At 41.0% G+C, this 17,057-nt stretch overlaps 1 protein-coding gene across 5 annotated transcripts in view; it reads right to left on the bottom strand.

Moving 5' to 3' along the window:
• The window catches only part of Cfap43 (cilia and flagella associated protein 43), a 97,324-nt gene that overhangs the window by 73,980 nt on the left and 6,287 nt on the right, over window positions 1–17,057 (bottom strand). For 2 of the 5 annotated variants that reach the window (XM_004866501.4, XM_004866502.4), the window contains exons 4-5: window positions 8,588–8,755; window positions 6,467–6,617 (exon numbers count right to left, since the gene is read on the bottom strand). In XM_004866501.4, the coding sequence (XP_004866558.2) occupies window positions 6,467–6,617; window positions 8,588–8,755 (319 nt within the window). Of the gene's footprint in view, window positions 1–6,216; window positions 6,367–6,466; window positions 6,618–7,734; window positions 8,756–17,057 lie in introns of all 5 variants that reach the window. The other 3 variants (XM_021245546.2, XM_087185726.1, XM_021245545.2) reach the window with 3 other exon arrangements.

Here is a 17,057-nt window from a genome sequence, read left to right as displayed (position 1 = left end):
CACAGAACTAGAGAAAACAATCCTAAAATTCATAAGGGACCAAAAGAGACTCAGAAGAGCAAAAGCAACTCTGGGCAACAAGGGCAAGGCAGGGGTCATTACGATCCCCAATTTGAAGTTGTATTGCAAAGCTACCATGCAAGGGCTGGGGATTTAGCTCCATGGTTCCACCACCTGCCTTGCAAGCTAAGGAGCCGAGTTCAATCCCCAGTACCAAAAAAAAAAAAAAAAGAAAAAAACCAAAGCTACCATGCAAAACAAAACAAAACCAAAACAAAACAGACTGGACAATCCATGGAACAGAATAGAAGATGCACAAACAACTCCAAGCACAATCAGCCACCTTATCTTTGACAAAGGGACCAAACACCATCACTGGAAGAAAGATAGGCTCTTTAATAAATGGTGCTGGAAAAACTGGCTTTCCACATGCCAAAGACTGAACCTAGACCCATCTCTCTCACTACGCACTAAACTAAAATAAAAATGGATCAAAGATCTAAATATAAGAACAGAAGCACTTAATCTGCTGGAGGACAGAATAGGTAAAACTCTAGAAGACATAAGTATAGGCAAAGACTGAACAAAATCCTGATCATACAGGAAATATTACAAAGAATCAACAATTAGGATCACATCAAATTAAAGAGCTTCTGCACAACAAAAGAACTAGCAGAGTGAAGATACAACCCACAGAATGGGGAAAAATTTTTACCAGCAACTCTCAGACAAAGGACTAATAGCTAGAATATGCAAAGAATTCAGAAAAATCAGAAAAATTGAGAAAAAAATTCAGAAAAACCCACATTCAAAGGCCTAATCCAAAAACAGGCATCTGAAATGAGCAGCCACTTCTCAAATGAAGAAATATAAACAGCAAATAAATACATGAAAAAAATTTTCAAAATCACTTCAAGAAATGCAAATTTAAACAACACTGAGATTTCATCTCATTTCAGAAAAAAAATGGCCATCATCAAAAAAATCAACCAATAACAAATGCTGGAGAGACTGTGGGGAAACAAGGAACCCTTCTCCATTGTTGATGGGAGTGTAAACTGGTACAACCACTATGGAAATCAGTATGGAGATTCTTCAAAAAACTAAAACTAGAGGTTCCATTTGACTCAGCTCTTCCCCTTCCAGGCATTTTCCTGAAAGAGTTAAAAGCATCATACCATAGTCATATACGCACACCCACATTTATAGCAGCACAATTTATAATAGCTAAATCTTGGAAACAACCCATATACCCATCAACAGATGAATGGATAAAGAAAATGTGGTATTTATATACAATGATACTACTCTGCCTTAAAGAGGATAAACTTGAGTCATTTATAGGTAAATGGATGCATCTTGAGACCATAATGTTAAGTGAAATAAAAAAGATGCCCAAGTTCAAATATTTCATTGATTCTTTTGTGTGAGAAACTAAAAGGGTAAATAAATAAGGAGCAAAACGGAGGACAGATATTGGGAGGTAGGAAGAACATGTTCGAAAGGGAAGGGGAATGGGGGGAGGGAGGGAAAGGGGATTTAAAAAACGAAGAATGGAAAGAAAAGATGGAAACAAAGTTTTTAAACGGGGAGGGGAAGAAGGGTGAAGGGAGGGGAAGGGAATGTGGAAAAAGAAAAAGAATTAAGATATATTATATACAGGTATGAATTTCCTATGATGAATGTGAGAACTATGTATGGCAAATACGTAGCAACACAATTTTTTTTAAAAAAGAAAAGCATTAAAATCTATGGCATGTTGCTAGGAGAAAAGCTGACTTTGGGGACTAAAAACAGTATGGACTACAGGTGTAATTAAATATTTTCTAAAGGAACAAGTGGTGAATATTTCAGGTTTTGTAGCCCACGTTGGTCTGTCACATGACTTTATCCTTCCTTCCTTCACCTCTCTCTTTCCCCTTTAAAAATACAAAAACCGGGCTGGGGATTTAGCTCAGTGGTTCCAGCGCCTGCCTCGCAAGTGCAAGGTCCCAAGTTCGATCCCCAGTACCCAAAAAATAAAAAATAAAATAAAATACAAAATACAAAATACAAAAACCATTCTTAAGCTTGGGCAACAAAAAAGCGGGCTGCAGTTTTCTGGCACTGCCGTAGATGACAATACTTCATTTCCCACAGTGTTAAGCCCTGTGTCCGGCAAGGAGAGGCCATCCCCGCTCCGTCAGTATGGAGCTGGTCTCCCTGTCAGCCTTGAGCCACACGCTACCCTTTCTGAAGGTCAGAGCAACCGGGACAGCTGTTTTAGACACCACCGCCCCCCCCACCCCGCCCAGCACTGACCGAGATTCTGAATTCAGAATGCACCCTATGGCACTCTTGCTTTTCTATTAGAGCTAGTCAGGCTTACTAGCTTATTTTTACTTATTTGTACATATTTTTGAGCATGGTCTTTGTTTTTTGTTGTGCTACACTGTTTAGGCATTCTTATGCTCATCATTACAGAAAATGTTTTTATTAAGGTATGGGCCAAATTAACAGAATTCTTAAATTCTTTAAGAGCTCCATATTTATTCTATTCTTTCCCTCAGGTATTCAGTCATCAAAACACATGTCTTTTAGACACCTGGCACATTCCTGGCACTATTTTAGGCACAGGGAGATAGCAGTGAAACAGACCAAAATACCAGCTTACCTCCTGGTGAGGGGAAGCAGCAAAAATAAGTTACATATATAGAATGCTATATGCTGGAAAGTACTGTGAAGAAGAACCAACCAGGGTAAGCTGGAATAGGTTTTGCAGCTGGGGAATATTTTGAAACTGGATAAGCAGCCATTTTTCTATTCAAAGCTCCCTGATGTGTGCTAGCCATCCTTCTAAGAAATACTCAATTGGAATAATATATGTTGCTCTTTTAATCTATGGAAGGTTTGTAGATTCAAGGTAGTGGCAAATGTGGCATTGCAAAGAAACTATTTCTCTCAGATTCTCAACTGATAGAAATTTGTTTCATGATTGATATTTCAATAAATATGTATTGGGTATTGGTTATGACCAGGCATTGCACCAAGCCCAGAGGGACCCTTTTCTCAATAGGATAATCACCAGAAGACATGGTAGGTGGTGGCAGGGACGTGCCTAAGTGTGGTCGGCACATGGACAAGAAAGCAGTGAGTCCTCCTCGGTGGGCCGAAGGGAGTGGATGGAGTGAGGGGGAAATTATCACGAGGCTGGACCTACAACTATGGCTAAGGCTGCAAAATACATGGAGGATTCATCATGAGGAGTTTTTTAAGGGATGGATTGACTTTAATTATATGATCAGTCTATTTCATTTCCTATTAGCATTGGACAGTTAGATGATAAATACTTGAAAAGATGCGTGGTCACCCAGTGAAATAAAAACACTGCCCCCAAAGCATTAATCTGCTGCCAGTTAGTGACATTTCTGTGGAACATTAGATTTGGAAAAAGTTATTCATGGAACTGTCATTATTTCAGCTCCTTGAGTTGTCCTGACGATAGCTATCCATTAGACCAGTGATGGCAAACCTTTTAGAGACTGAGTGCCCAAACTGCAACCCCAACCTCCTAATTTATCCACACAGTGCCAACACTGCAATCAAACCTATACACTGAGGTTAGTTTAGAAAAAATAACTCATACACTTGGCTTGCGTGCCGACAAAGAGGGCTCTACATTTCCACTGCAGCACACGTGCCATGGGTTCACCACCATGCATCAGACTATAAATCACAAAAAGACATTTGCTTGTCTTATTTGGTTGGCAATAGGCTCAAACACTTTTTTTAAAAAGACCCATATCAATCTGCTTCTCCTAATGCTAATGCATCTGTGTGCAAGAAACAGAACACGAGAGTTAAACTTAGAATTTTCTGGCCTAGTATGACATGTAGATTTTCTTTAAGATAAATCTGGGCTTGTTATTTTCTTTCATTAATGAATACATTTAGTGTCATTTAAAAATAGATATATTATATGGATTATGTGAACAGATACAATTTATGAAAATTTTAAGAGTTTAAAAAAAGGTGCCAAGTGTGTTTCAAAATATTTGTCAATAACATAATTTTCTTTTTGAGTCCTCTAAGATCTTGAACGTTTTGGAGTCCATCTTAATACTGCTTTAGAAAATTTATTTTTCCAAAATATGTTTTGGAATACTTGAGTTTATAAAAGATATTCCTATTTAGTAACTTCTGTCTTTTTAAAAAGGTGTAGATGGAAAAAGGAAATTGAACCCCTGAGATTAAATTCATTGTCTTGGATCCAATTTCTTCCCACATAGCATCTGCCTTTGATTTCCCCCATGCAACAAATGGATACGTTTCTAGTGTCCTACATAAAGTGTACAACGTGACTCAGACCTGTTTAAGGGGCTGTAATGTACTATTAGCAATGATAGAGAGAATGGGATTATTTAATGTTTGTAATTATGTAAAAGCCCACAGCTTGCCAATTTTTAAGACCCTTATTTAGGTCAAATCATTATTGATTTCTTTGCCAATGGTACCCAGATTATAAGAAATTATATTCAAGTGAAGGAATGAAATCAAGACATTTGCGATCTACTTTTGCTTCTGTTTCCATATATCAATGTTTAGTCTTTTCCCTCACTGTATTTAGTTATAAAATAAAAAAGGACACCACTGGGAAGATTGACGTCTTAAGAACTTAAGTGCAAAGTGCCTTCATTAATATTCCCTGTATGATTTAGATTTGCCAAATCATAGCATTAAATTTCTGCTTTCACAAAAAGGCTAAAATGCACTGAATTCAAAAGCCCTACAAAATAGAGATATTTATTATGTGCCCTTTTTCAAAATGGTAACTCTTCACTGAAATATTTAAAGGTGTTTCCGAGAATTTTCCAAATGACAAGGATGATGCCTGAATTTTAAATGTTTTATGTAGGATTCACCAAGCTGGTGCAAAATATGAAAGATGAGGGCTTCTACAGAAATTTACTAAAGTAAAAAAAAAAAAAGAAAGATTTGAGACGGCAGAATTTGGGGCGCTCTGGGCACCAATTACTAAACATAGAAACCAGCTGGAAAGCTTGGACGCTGATCTATTTGTTTTTACTTTGCTGCCCCCCTGTGGCTGATATTCCCAAGGCCGCGACCTGGGCTGGAAATTAGTCACTTCCCTAGTTTGAAAAAGGGAATTCTTCTCGTTCATTAGAGGACATACGAAGGGAAGGGTGTGAACCTTTTGTCTTGCTTGTCACAGAGGTTTTCTAATAAAACAATTCTTGCATTGAATTCATTTTAACACTCATGGCTTAATTCTTCACAGTGGTCAGAAACATTTGGGACCGCCTTGCACACTACCCGCCCCTCATGTATCACTTTGTCCTCATTTATGGCGCTCCAGCCATGCCGGTCTTTTCTCAGTCCCTCAAATGCGCGCTATTCACTTCCTCTCCAGGGCCTTTGCACATGCACTTCCCTCTCCCTAAAACACTACTCTGCTTGTAACACAAGCAAAGACTCCCTGTGCTTCAAGTCTCAGCTTCAGTGTCATCTCTCTAGATGCTGTGTGTGTGTGTGTTACTGGGGATTGAATCCAAGGCCTCTGCACTGAGCCTTGTTTGTTTGTTCGTTTTTAATTTCATTTTAAATTTTGAGACAGGGTCTCACTAAGACACTAAATTGCCCCAGGCCAGGCTCAAACCTGCAACCCTCCTGCCTCGGCCTCCAGAGCCACCGGGAGTACAGGCGTGACCACCGGCCCTGGCGCCAGAGGCCTTTCTTGACAAGCATGTGGACATCCCTTCCCTGACACCCTTGTCGTCCCCGTTTATTGTTACCATAGTGATCTCGTGTTGCTGCGGTTTAATGTCTCTTTCCTCGTATGGTTGCTAGCGCTGTCCGCCTGACAAGGAGGTAAACTCTGAAGCATGGGGCCTGGTGGTCACCCGCGGCCCCTTGCCCTCCACAGTGTCTCTCTGGAGAGAGCTCGGCAGACGCCCCCTGGGGGGAGACATGAGTGGGCGTGCGACCGTGGACAATCGCCCGCTCAGCGCTTCGTTCCTCTCCTCCCGCACGTTTCTCTTCGGCCTCGGCTCCTCCTGCCGGGCCTGGGCCTTCGCTTCCCGCGCTGGCAGCCTGCTTCCTCTCTGGCTCTTTTCTCTTTTTGCTTCCTTTTCCAGCTTGGGGCTCAAGCCGCTCGGCGGGCGCTCCGTGTGCGAATGGTGCCAACGTCGCTGCCTCCCTGACGCCGGGCCCACTCACCTCTCCACCTGGACGCCTTCCCGGCGGTTCATCTTCACCGTGTCCAAAGCTGAGATCACATCTGGGCCCCTACTGCTGCAGTCGTCTTCCCAGTCATCCGCACTCACAACTTTGGAGTCTGTCTCGCCTCGCCGTCTCCATGGTCCTACTCTACGGAAAGCCAGCGTGATCTTCCCTATCCTGCATGGCTAGACCTGAAAACCGAGACCCCATCCCCCGGACATGCCCCGCAGGCCAGCAGGGTCATTACCCGGAAGGTCTCCGCCTCGTCGCCCACGAGCCCAGCGATGGCCTGCAGGGGCAGCACCGGCCCGTAGATGGGGTCCTTGGGCAGGGACTGCGGGAACAGCGCATCCGCTTCATTAAAGGGCGACCCATCCTCCAGGGGGAGTTTCACCGACCTGCGGAAGAAGAAACGTCAGAACGAGAAGATCAGCAGAAAGCACTTGATGTATGTCAGTGCCAAGTGAGGTGGGGGGGTTATGATCCAAAAACACAGAAGAGACAAACAGTGCATTTTACAACACGTGATACGGCATGCTACGAAAGGACAAGTTACGCAGTTATAACTTAAGCACACAAGGGCTGCCTACCAAATGTTCCAAAATTAATATCTAAAGCAGAAATTATAAATACCGGTGGGGGTCAGGCAGGGAACCTGTAACCAGCAGGAAAGCGTTTGTCCCTCAGTTCTAGCCAAAAGTGTTGTTGACATGTGACCATTTTTGTTCCAAAATCTTAAGAGAATGCCATGAGCTGGATATTTATGAGAAATATCTCAAATTTTAAATACCAGCAACTAATTCAAATAAAAAGCACTATGGTTAAAAGAAACATACAGGTTGTATTCAGCTACGTTTAAAACTTCCAACATCAAGAATTCATTTTCCAATTCACTTTAACCATACAACAGGGTATGTAAGGGTAAATTTGTAAGGGTAAATTTGGATGGAGGGGGTGAAGGGCGCACAGGTAGTGGGGAAAAAAATAAGAACTAAGATACATCATGTACAGGTACAAGCACCCAATGATAAATGTAAATGTATTGTATACCTAAAATGTACCAATAAAAGAATTTTTTAAAAAGGTAAATTTGGAGAATTCATGGCTTCATGCACAAAATTCAAAACTTTCTTGGTTATGTTCTATGAATGGTAAATAATTCTGAAAAATGATTACCTAAACGGTGTGCCTACTACTTAAACATAAAGTTTAAGTGTTTTCAAATCCTGCTTCTCTCATGAATTGGAACAACAATCCACTCACTGCATCTCCTACTTTACTGGGTTATGGGAAAATCATATAAATCAACATTCAGAACTAGACTAACACATAACCTAGGGGAGCAAAGGAAGAAGGGTGTGATAAATCAACTGCTGACCCTGGTAAGGATCTGATAGAGACACCACCACTTTGTTGAAAGATACAATGTTGTGAACTCCCACTAGTGAGACATTTGGCTACTCAACTGGATTCTTGTAAAAATAAACCTCCAGAGTACTAAGCTGAAAGAAGTACCTTTTTTAGAGTTCTCCAGCTTGAAAACTTTGCTTTAGTGGATTTGCATTTCACTTGAGGCAATTTTTCAAAACTTGCAATTTCAAGGGTAGGCCTACCCAACATCACTTGCTCTTGACTACATGGAGTAGGCTGTCAGTGTCAGCCCCTGGCACCTGGAGTCTTTGAATCCATTGTCAATACAGGACTCACTATCATCGACTACTGTCATTATCACCAATGTGTTCCAGAATGTGTCTTTGACTCGTTTCCTTTTATTTTATTTTATTTTTTTTTGGTACCGGAGATCGAACTTGGGACCTTGCGCTTGAGCAGCAGGCGACGAAACCACTGAGCCAAGTCCCTGGCCCCAACTCATTTCATTTTAAACAGGTAACCTCCATGCCTCCACCCTATGCAACTATCATTGTTTGTGGACAATGTGGTCGAGTGTATACCGTAATCTGTATCTGAACACTTCTCGTATCCAACAGCTTCTTATTTTGGGGATTTTAGTAGGGAATCAAAGTTATAGGATCAAAAAGCCATAAATGTCCTTTTTATACAATAGCCATGCTTTGAAATAGTAAGGACAAATCAAAGTTTACAAAAGTCATGTTGGAAGAAGCTCTTAGAACACTTGATTCTTAAACTGATTGGAAGATCGAGTGGAAAAAGAATCTTTGTGAAATGCACACAACCATTCCAAAGCAATGATACGTGTAGAAAGATATTACAACTTATAAGAGCATGTGTACGTGTGCGCATGCGTGTGTTTATAAAGACACTTCATTTGTCCACTTGGCCTAGTCACATCACATAAACGGGAACAAAGATCACCGCTTGGCTGCTGGGCAGAAATAAAGCCTCCTACTTTGCTTTGAAACAATGCTCCTGGTCACTTCTTTCAATGGTCCACACTGTCACTGTGCTTGGGCTTGACAAGCACAGCTGGTGCCAGTTCATGGGATTGAAAGACATCTGGCTCACATCCACTCCTGGCTGGGATTGCTTGCACAAGATGACATTCGATTCCCAGTTCCTTATAAGAAAACAGCATTGGAAGAAAGATTGATTAACTTAAATTTCATGTCTTGAGAACATTTATCTAATTGTTTTATGACAATTTATGTAAACTGGGACATAATTTCTGATATAATTTTATAACCAATGATAGTAATATCAAAATTATAAATAATTATGCTTAACCAAATCCCTCTAAGAGACAAAATACTATATATGTACATATTTTTTCAGTACCAGGAATTGAACTCAGGACCTTGCACTTGCCAGGCAGGCATGGCGCCACTGAGCTACATTCCCAGCCCAATATTTTTTAAATATGTCGCTGGGTGTGGTGGTGCATGCCTGTAATCCAAACACTCGGGAGACTGAAGCAGGAGGACCACTGTGAGTTCAAGGCCAGTCTGGGCTACAGAGTGAGTTCAAGGCCAGCCTGAACCACAAAGAGAGACTCTGTCTCAAGGGGAAAAAAAAAAAAAAAAAAAAAAAAAAAAAAATATATATATATATATATATATACACACACACACACACACACATATATACTGTCATATCGTACATCAAAGGTATTGTATTGAATATAATTCATCCAAACCTAGAAAATAGAACATTTGCTGAAAAACAAGTATAATATCTAAGTCTCTACGCACTCCATATGCATCTGGGTATACTGTACTCATCAATAATAATTGATCATTTTGTTTTTAAAATCAAAATGTTAGCATTTTTAAATTGACTCATTCATTTACCCATTGAAACAATATACTCCACCTGTACCACAAACAAAGTCCTTTGCTAGATGAATAGAAAGGAAAACAATTAATGTGAACTTTGCCCTCATATAAGGTGCCTGCAGATATGTGTCTGGCAAACAGGAGCTGATATTGACTGAACTTGTCTTGCTTTTTTTTTTTTCTTTTTTTGGGGTATTGGGAATTGAACTCAGGGCCTTGTACTTGCCAGCCAGGTATGGCACCGCTGAGCTATATTCCCAGCCCTGACTGAACTTGTCTTTCAGCTCCCTTCTGCTCTCCCTGCCTTCTATCCCCATCACAAATGTTCTGTCCATCCCATTTGCCATTCTTTTGCTAGTCTCTCTGATTTCCTTGATCTTTTGACTTTCTGCTTCAGATACCTGGCCAAACCTGTCTACCTGGATGGATAAAACTGAAGGGCTGCTGGGGAACAAGAACAAGGATCCCAGGGTAGTGCATGCCAATGATACTATAGATTCATGGGTCCCACCCACCCGGGTGGATCCTCAGTATAACCTCTAATCTTGCTGTTTCTCTTCTTTCTTCCCTCTCTCTCTCTCTGTCTCTCTCTCCCTCCCTCCTTCTCTCTCCCTCTCCGCTCCTGCCCTCTCTTTTTCTCATGCTCTACGGCACCCATTTTTAATATTCTCCACACTCCTGCGTCCCCCAAACCTCCCACCTCCTTCTGCATCTCAGTAAATGGTCTTGATTCCCACAAATGAACTACAGGTCACCTGATGAGAACTCTCTCCAACTCCTTCGATCAAGTTTAACCACCCATTAAGAGTCTGAAAGCCCTCCCCTCCTCTTTTGTTACCATGAAGGCCAATTTCACAACCTGTGCACTGGACCTACAGGTTTTGACATGAGCTTATCCATGACCCCTTTTCTTCTGCATCTCTAGACTCTTCCTCTCTCTTGACTCTTTCCTATCAATACTTGGGTGATCAGCTATACCATCTATTTTTTTAAATTTTTAATTCCTGTTAGTCCATGTTTGCAGTACATACTGATTACATTCATCATGGAGAGTTGATGCCTGCACCTGACACATCTCAAGTCTTCTTTCATTCCTATCCCTTCCTGTCTCCTTTCCCTTCTCTCTCTTGGTCTCCTTCCCTTTTGCAAAAGATCTACCTCCCTATTTCCTATTATCTATCATTTATTTTGCTCTTTATTTAGATTTTGGGTTTCTCACATAAGATGAACCAAGCAATATATACGCTAGTGTGTCTCATTTATTTCATTTAACATTATGGTCTCTAGGTGCATCCATTTTCCTACAAATGACTCATTTACCCTCCCTTATGGCAGAGTAGTACTCCATTGAGTGTAAACACCATTTTCCTTACCTATTCATCTGTTGATGGACATATTGGCTGCTTCCAAGACTTAGCTGTTATGAATTGTGCTGTTATAAACATGAGCATGAATCTATCACTGCAATACGATGTCTTTAACTCCTTTGGAAGATACCTACAAGGGGAACAGCTGGCTCAAATGGAATTTCTATTTTCAGCTTTTGGAGGTGTCTCCCTACTGATTTCCAAATCGTTGTACTAGTTTACACTCCCCCCAACAATGCAGGATTCCTTTATCCCCACACCCTGACCAGCATTTATTATTTGATTTCTTGATGATGGCTATTCTTCCTGGAGTAAAGTGGAATCTCACTGTTTTAATTTGCATTTCTCGAATGGATAGCAATATTGAACATTTTTTCATGTACTGTATTTATCAGCCATTTGTACTGCTTCTTCTGAGAAATGTCAATGATATTCTGTTGCTCATTGTTTGACTGGGTCTTTTATTGGGGGGGGGCTCTAATTTTTTTAGTTCTTTTTTATGTTCTAGATATTACTCTTCTGTCTAAGGAATAGCTGGCAAAATTTTTGTCCCATTCTGCAGGTCATCTCTTCACTGTGTTGGTTGTTTCCTTTGCTGTGCAGAAGCTTTTTAATTTGCTATGATCCTGTTTGTTGATTCTTGATGTTATTTCTTGTGCAACTGGGGTTCTGTTCAGAAAGTTCTTACCTATGTCTATGTCTTCAAGTGTTTTACCTATTTTATCTTCCAGCAGATGGAGTGTTTCTGTTTTAACATTTAGATCTTTGATCTACTTGTATTTTACTTCAGAGCATGGTGAGATACATTGGACTACACTCTTCCACATGTGGACATCCAGTTTTCCCACCACCATTTGTTAAAGAGGCTGTCTTTCCTCCATTGTGTGTTCTTGGCCCCTTTGTCAAAGATCAAATAGTTGAATGTGCCTGGGACAGTTTCTGCATCTTCTGTTCTGCTGCTCTAATCCACATGTCTCTTTTAATGCTAATACCATTCTGTTTTAACCACCATAGCTTTGTAATATAACTTCAAGTCCAGGATTGTGATCATTCCCGCTTTGCTCTTGTTGCCTAGGATTGCTTTTGCTCTTCTGGGTCTCTTCTGGTTCCCTATGCATTTCAGTATTGTCCTCTCTAGTTCTGTGAGGAACACTTTTAGTATTTTGATTGAGATTACATTAAATCTGTACTCCCAAAGGATCCATCAAAAGCTGAAGGCCTGGAGCTTGCTGTAGAGCCCTGTGTGCATCTGTATCGGAAGCTGAAGGGCCTGTGCTGGAAGCCAGGAGATGGACAAAAAGTGAAGACCAGAGCTCCCCCAAAGAAACAGAGGCGAGTCTTCCTCCTTGTTTCCCCTGTGTTCCATTTAAGGTACATGGCCACTCTTTGGTGCCACTCACACCCAGGGTGGGTCTTCTAGCTTCGATAAACTCATTCAGTCACACGCAGAACTGTGCTAGGCTAATCAGTCAGGTGGTTTCTTACTCAAGTTGACCCAACACTTAACTATTACAATCCACTCCCGGCTAACTTGACAACCAGACACATTTCCTTAAACCACACTTAGTCTCCAGATACAAAGACAAGTTCATACTTATGCCTAACAAGATACAACTATCCTGCATACAAACAGAAATGCATCAAGTCCCTCCCCAGAATAGAAGGCAAGTTTTTCTTTGGGTGATGCTTCCTCCTAACATTTCCTATCTTAAACATTATAACACAGGTTTAACAATGCTTAAGAACCAATATTAAGTCTATCAACATTATGTTACAAAGAAAGATATTACAGAATAGAAAAGAACAATTGGAATTATAATCCTTATTTCTGTAGCTAGTCACAGGGTCATAGCTGGTATTTATAACTACCTTCTTGTACTACTCATTCTGTATTCCCTTGCAAGCACCTCAGCAACTCATGGTTCTTCTGCTGGTGGAGGGACCCATACCTTTATTCCTGAAGTTTCTTGGCTATTTCTCATCCTGCTTGGATTGGTTGTTGTAGTTTCCTAATGACCTTAATAGAGGGCATGGTAATTCTAGAAGGAACACTAAAGTATCTCCTACACTCCAAGTGAATTATTCTTTTCTTCCATTGTGGAATAACAGTCCAAGTCCCCCTTGATAGTCTGGGTCTGTCATCCCTGCCAACAGTGTCTCTCCCTTTTTAGTTTGTTTGCTCAGAGCCACGAGGGGCCCAAATGACCAGGGGGAAGGCTTAGATTTCAGTTCAATGGAACCATTGTTGTCCTTCCTGGTACAAGCCTTCCTTGCTCTGGAACTAAGCCTTCTCGGCCAGCAGGGCATAAAGCGGAAGGAACATAAAGCAAACATTTTGCTAGTGGATCACTAACAGTAATGGTGAGTGGTACCATTCTGACTTCCACCCCTTGATTCCTGGATCCGTGAATCTTGCCTATGGGAGACATGGTACCCTATAGTAGATGCTGATTCAAAGCATACACAGCCTTTTGAAGAATCTTGCCTCAGCCCTGCTAGCTATTGCCACCTAGCTGGTGCTGTAACTATATCTTCAAAAGGCCACTCTACGTTTCTGTCAACCAGCTGCTTCTAGATGGTGAGGCAGAGGCACGTGGTAAGACCAGTGAATTTCGTGGGCATGAGCCCATTTCCTCACTTCTTTGACCATAAAATGTGTTCCTTGGTTAGAGACAATGCGGTGTGGAATCCCATGATGGTGGGTAAGGCATCTGGCAGTATGGCCACTATTGGTTCTGCCTGTCCAGGAACAAGGGCTACCTTTCCATCTTCTGATGACCTCTTTGATCTTTCCCACAGTACTGTAGTTTTCACTGTAAATGTCTATCACTTCCTTGGTTAGGTTAATTTCTAAGTCTTTTTCTTGATGCAGTTGTGAATGGCATTATATTCCTGATGTCTTTCTTGGTGAGTTCATTATTGGTGTACAGGAACATTATTAATGTTTGTTAATTTTGTAGCCTGCCACACTACTGAATTTGGTTATTCTAGGAGTCTGTTAGTGGAATTTTTGGGGGTCTTATACATAACAGATCAGTTCAGCTGCAAATAACAATAATTTGACTTTTTCCTTTCTTATAGATGTCCCTTTCTCTTAGCTGACTACCCTGGCTCATATTTCAAGTACTATATTGAACAGGAGTGGTGATGGTGAACATTTTTGTCTTGTTCCTGATTTTAGGGGGAAAACCTCTCAGCTTTCCCTCAGTTAATATGATGCTGGCAGTAGGTTTGTCATGAATGGCTCTTATCAGATTGAGATAAGGTCCTTCTATACCTATTTTCTTCAAGGATTTTTTATTTTGAATGGATATTGGATTTTATCAAAGGTTTTTTGTGCATGTATTGAGATGAGCATACAATTTTTGTCCTTCCTTATGTGATGTATTATATTTATTTATTTACATATGTTGAACTATTCTTTCATTTCTGGATAAAGGCTACTTGGTCATAATGTATGATTTTTTTGTGTGATTTGTTGCATTCTGTTTATCAGTATCTTGTTGAGGATTTTTGCATCTATGTTCATTGAACAGGTGGGATTCTAGTTTTCATTTTTTGGTTGAGTCCTCATTTGGCTTTGGAATCAGGGTAATGATAGTTCCCGAGAGCATTCTTGGAGCATTCCTTCCTTTTTGATTTCATTAAAGAGCTAGAGGAGTATTGGGTTAGATTTTCTCTGACGTTCTTGCAGAATTCAGTGGTGAATCCCTGGGGTCTGGGCTTTTCTTAGTTGGTAGGCTTTTTATTACTGCTTCAATTTCACACCTGTTATAGGATTATTCAGGGCTTTATATCTTCTTGGTGCAGTTTTAGCAATTCATTTGTATTTAGGAATATATCTATTTCTGCTGGATTCTCCAATTTATTAGAGTATAGGGCTTCAGAGTAATTACTAATGATATTTTGGATTTCAGTGGTGTCCATTGTGATTTTGCCTCTTTCATTTTTAAATTTTTTTTTTTTTTTTTTGTACCGGGGATTGAACTCGGGTCCTTGTGCTTGTGCAGCAAGCGGCGAAACCACTGAGCTAAATCCCCGGCCTGCCTCTTTCATTTTTAATTGCACTGATTTGGGTCTTTTCTTTCCTTTTGTTGGTAAGATTTGCTAAGGGTTTGTCTATTTGGTTTATTCTTTTGAAGAACCAGGTTTTCATTTCACTGATTCTTGGTATTTTTCAGTCTGGGTTTCATTAATTTCTGCTCTGAGCTTTCTAATGCCCTTTTACTAGCTTTGCATTTGGATTGTTTTGGGTTTCCTAGAGCCTTGAGGTAAGGAGTAAAGGGATTTATTTTGGCCCTCTGTGTTTCTGATGTAATGTGTGACAAGCGAGTCCAAGAGCCACCCCAGAAGGTCGCTGTGGTGAGCAGAGCCAGGTTCTGCAGAAGCCAATAGGACAAAGACACAGATGTGCTGTTGGATTTGGGATGAAAGTACATACCTGTGGAGTTGTGACAGGACTGTATCAAGAGAATGGCAACTTCACTTGCTTTTAGGATAAAAGATGTGTTCATTGGCATGGCTTATATGTAGAGTGAGTCCCCTTTCTTACATGCTCATGAGAAACCAGTTTAGGTTTCTCGCTCTGCATTAAATATTAACAGCAATCCCCTTCACTCTCAAAAGTATCATGATTTGGATGATCAACTACACGTTTTTAAGGCTGCTCATGAACTGGTACCAGATTATCCCTTCAAACTTGCTTCAGTCATGGCTAATCTCTTGTTCTCCTTATTATAAGATCTTAGTTACAACCTGCCATGCGTCCTCTGGCCTCGTAGCCTTGCAAATGCCACACCTGTGCTTATAATCCCCTTGTTTCTTCTCCTCAAAGGTTAGTTCCTACTCATCCTTTAGGTATTGCTATGGATTCAATTGTCCCCCACACTCATATGTTGAACTCCTAATCTCTACTACCTCAAAATGTGACCTTATTTGGAAATAAGGTCTTCACAGAGGTAAATGAGTTAAAATGAGGTCATTAGGATGGACCCTAATCCAATATGACCCTGACTTTATAAGAAGGGGACATTAGGAGCTAGAAACAGGGAGACGGCCATGTGAAGATAAACCTGGAGACTTGGATGATACTTCTGTAGCCCAAGGAACATCAGAGATTGCCCCAAACCACAGGAGAAGCTTATTACAGGCATGGGACAGATTGTCTCAGCTCTCAAGAGGAACCACACTGCCAATGTTTTGATTTGGGAATTCTAGTCTCCGGATCTCAAGAGGAGAGATTTCTGTTGTTGAAGTCACCTCCTTTGTGGTATTTTGTCATAAGAGGTTGTAATGGTCAACTTTTCGTTGTGGGGACAATACTTGACATACACAATTTAAAGGACAAAGGGTTCATTTGGCTCACAGTTTCAGAGATTTCAGTCAGTGGTCTGCTGGCTCTAAGGCAGAAACACCATGGCAGAAGTGCATGGGGACAAGAGCTGCTGACCTGTGGCAACGAGGAAGCAGAAGAAGAGACAGAGAGGAAGGTGTCTGAAGCAGATATGGTCCCAAGGTCACACTCCCTTGACCCACTCAGATACACCCAGAGTGTGCTTAGACCATCACAGACATCTCTCAAGCTAATTAACTTCAGAGTCAAGATTAACCATCAAGTAGGCCTTGCAAACTAAGACAGGTAGCGACTTAGGCATTATGCCCCTCCTGGGGAAGTCCCCTACGGCTCCTCTCCACTCTCAGTAGGTGAGGTGCTCAACTAACATATGGCTCCTTTGTACCACAGGTCACTGGAAATGAGGAAACAGCCCAGATTCCTCGGGCTAAGTCCTACTCAGCAATTTACCAGCTATGTAATTTTAGGCAAAGAGCTCCTAAGAACAAGAACAAAATCCAAACAGAAAACTTGTGTCACAATGAGACAGCATTTTTCAATAAGTGTTCACAACCTTTGTACCTTATTTTGACCTCTGACACTCCTGGGGAGTGTGATTTTGTTATCGCAGTGTACTGATTAACAACTGCAGGCAAGCAAGACTTTGTAGGTTAGAGTTTAACTGGAGTAGATATGAGGCTATGATGGTACTGGCTGGTACAATGGCTTGAGGTAAGGTCCCATGGTCATAGAGACTTCTGGAAATTTAACCATTCTTATATCCAACCTAGAAATTCTATTTAGGCATTCTTTTTTCTAACTCCATGTGTGTATGTGTGTGGGGGGATTCTCTAAGCACTCAGGTACAGCTGTGTTGTGAATGTGTCC

The sequence above is a fragment of the Heterocephalus glaber genome, unplaced genomic scaffold, assembly GCF_053883595.1.
Source record: "Heterocephalus glaber isolate CG9 unplaced genomic scaffold, H.glaber_assembly_v1.0 deba00001498, whole genome shotgun sequence".
Lineage (NCBI taxonomy): Eukaryota > Metazoa > Chordata > Mammalia > Rodentia > Bathyergidae > Heterocephalus > Heterocephalus glaber.
This window is presented reverse-complemented; position numbering and strand designations above follow the sequence as displayed.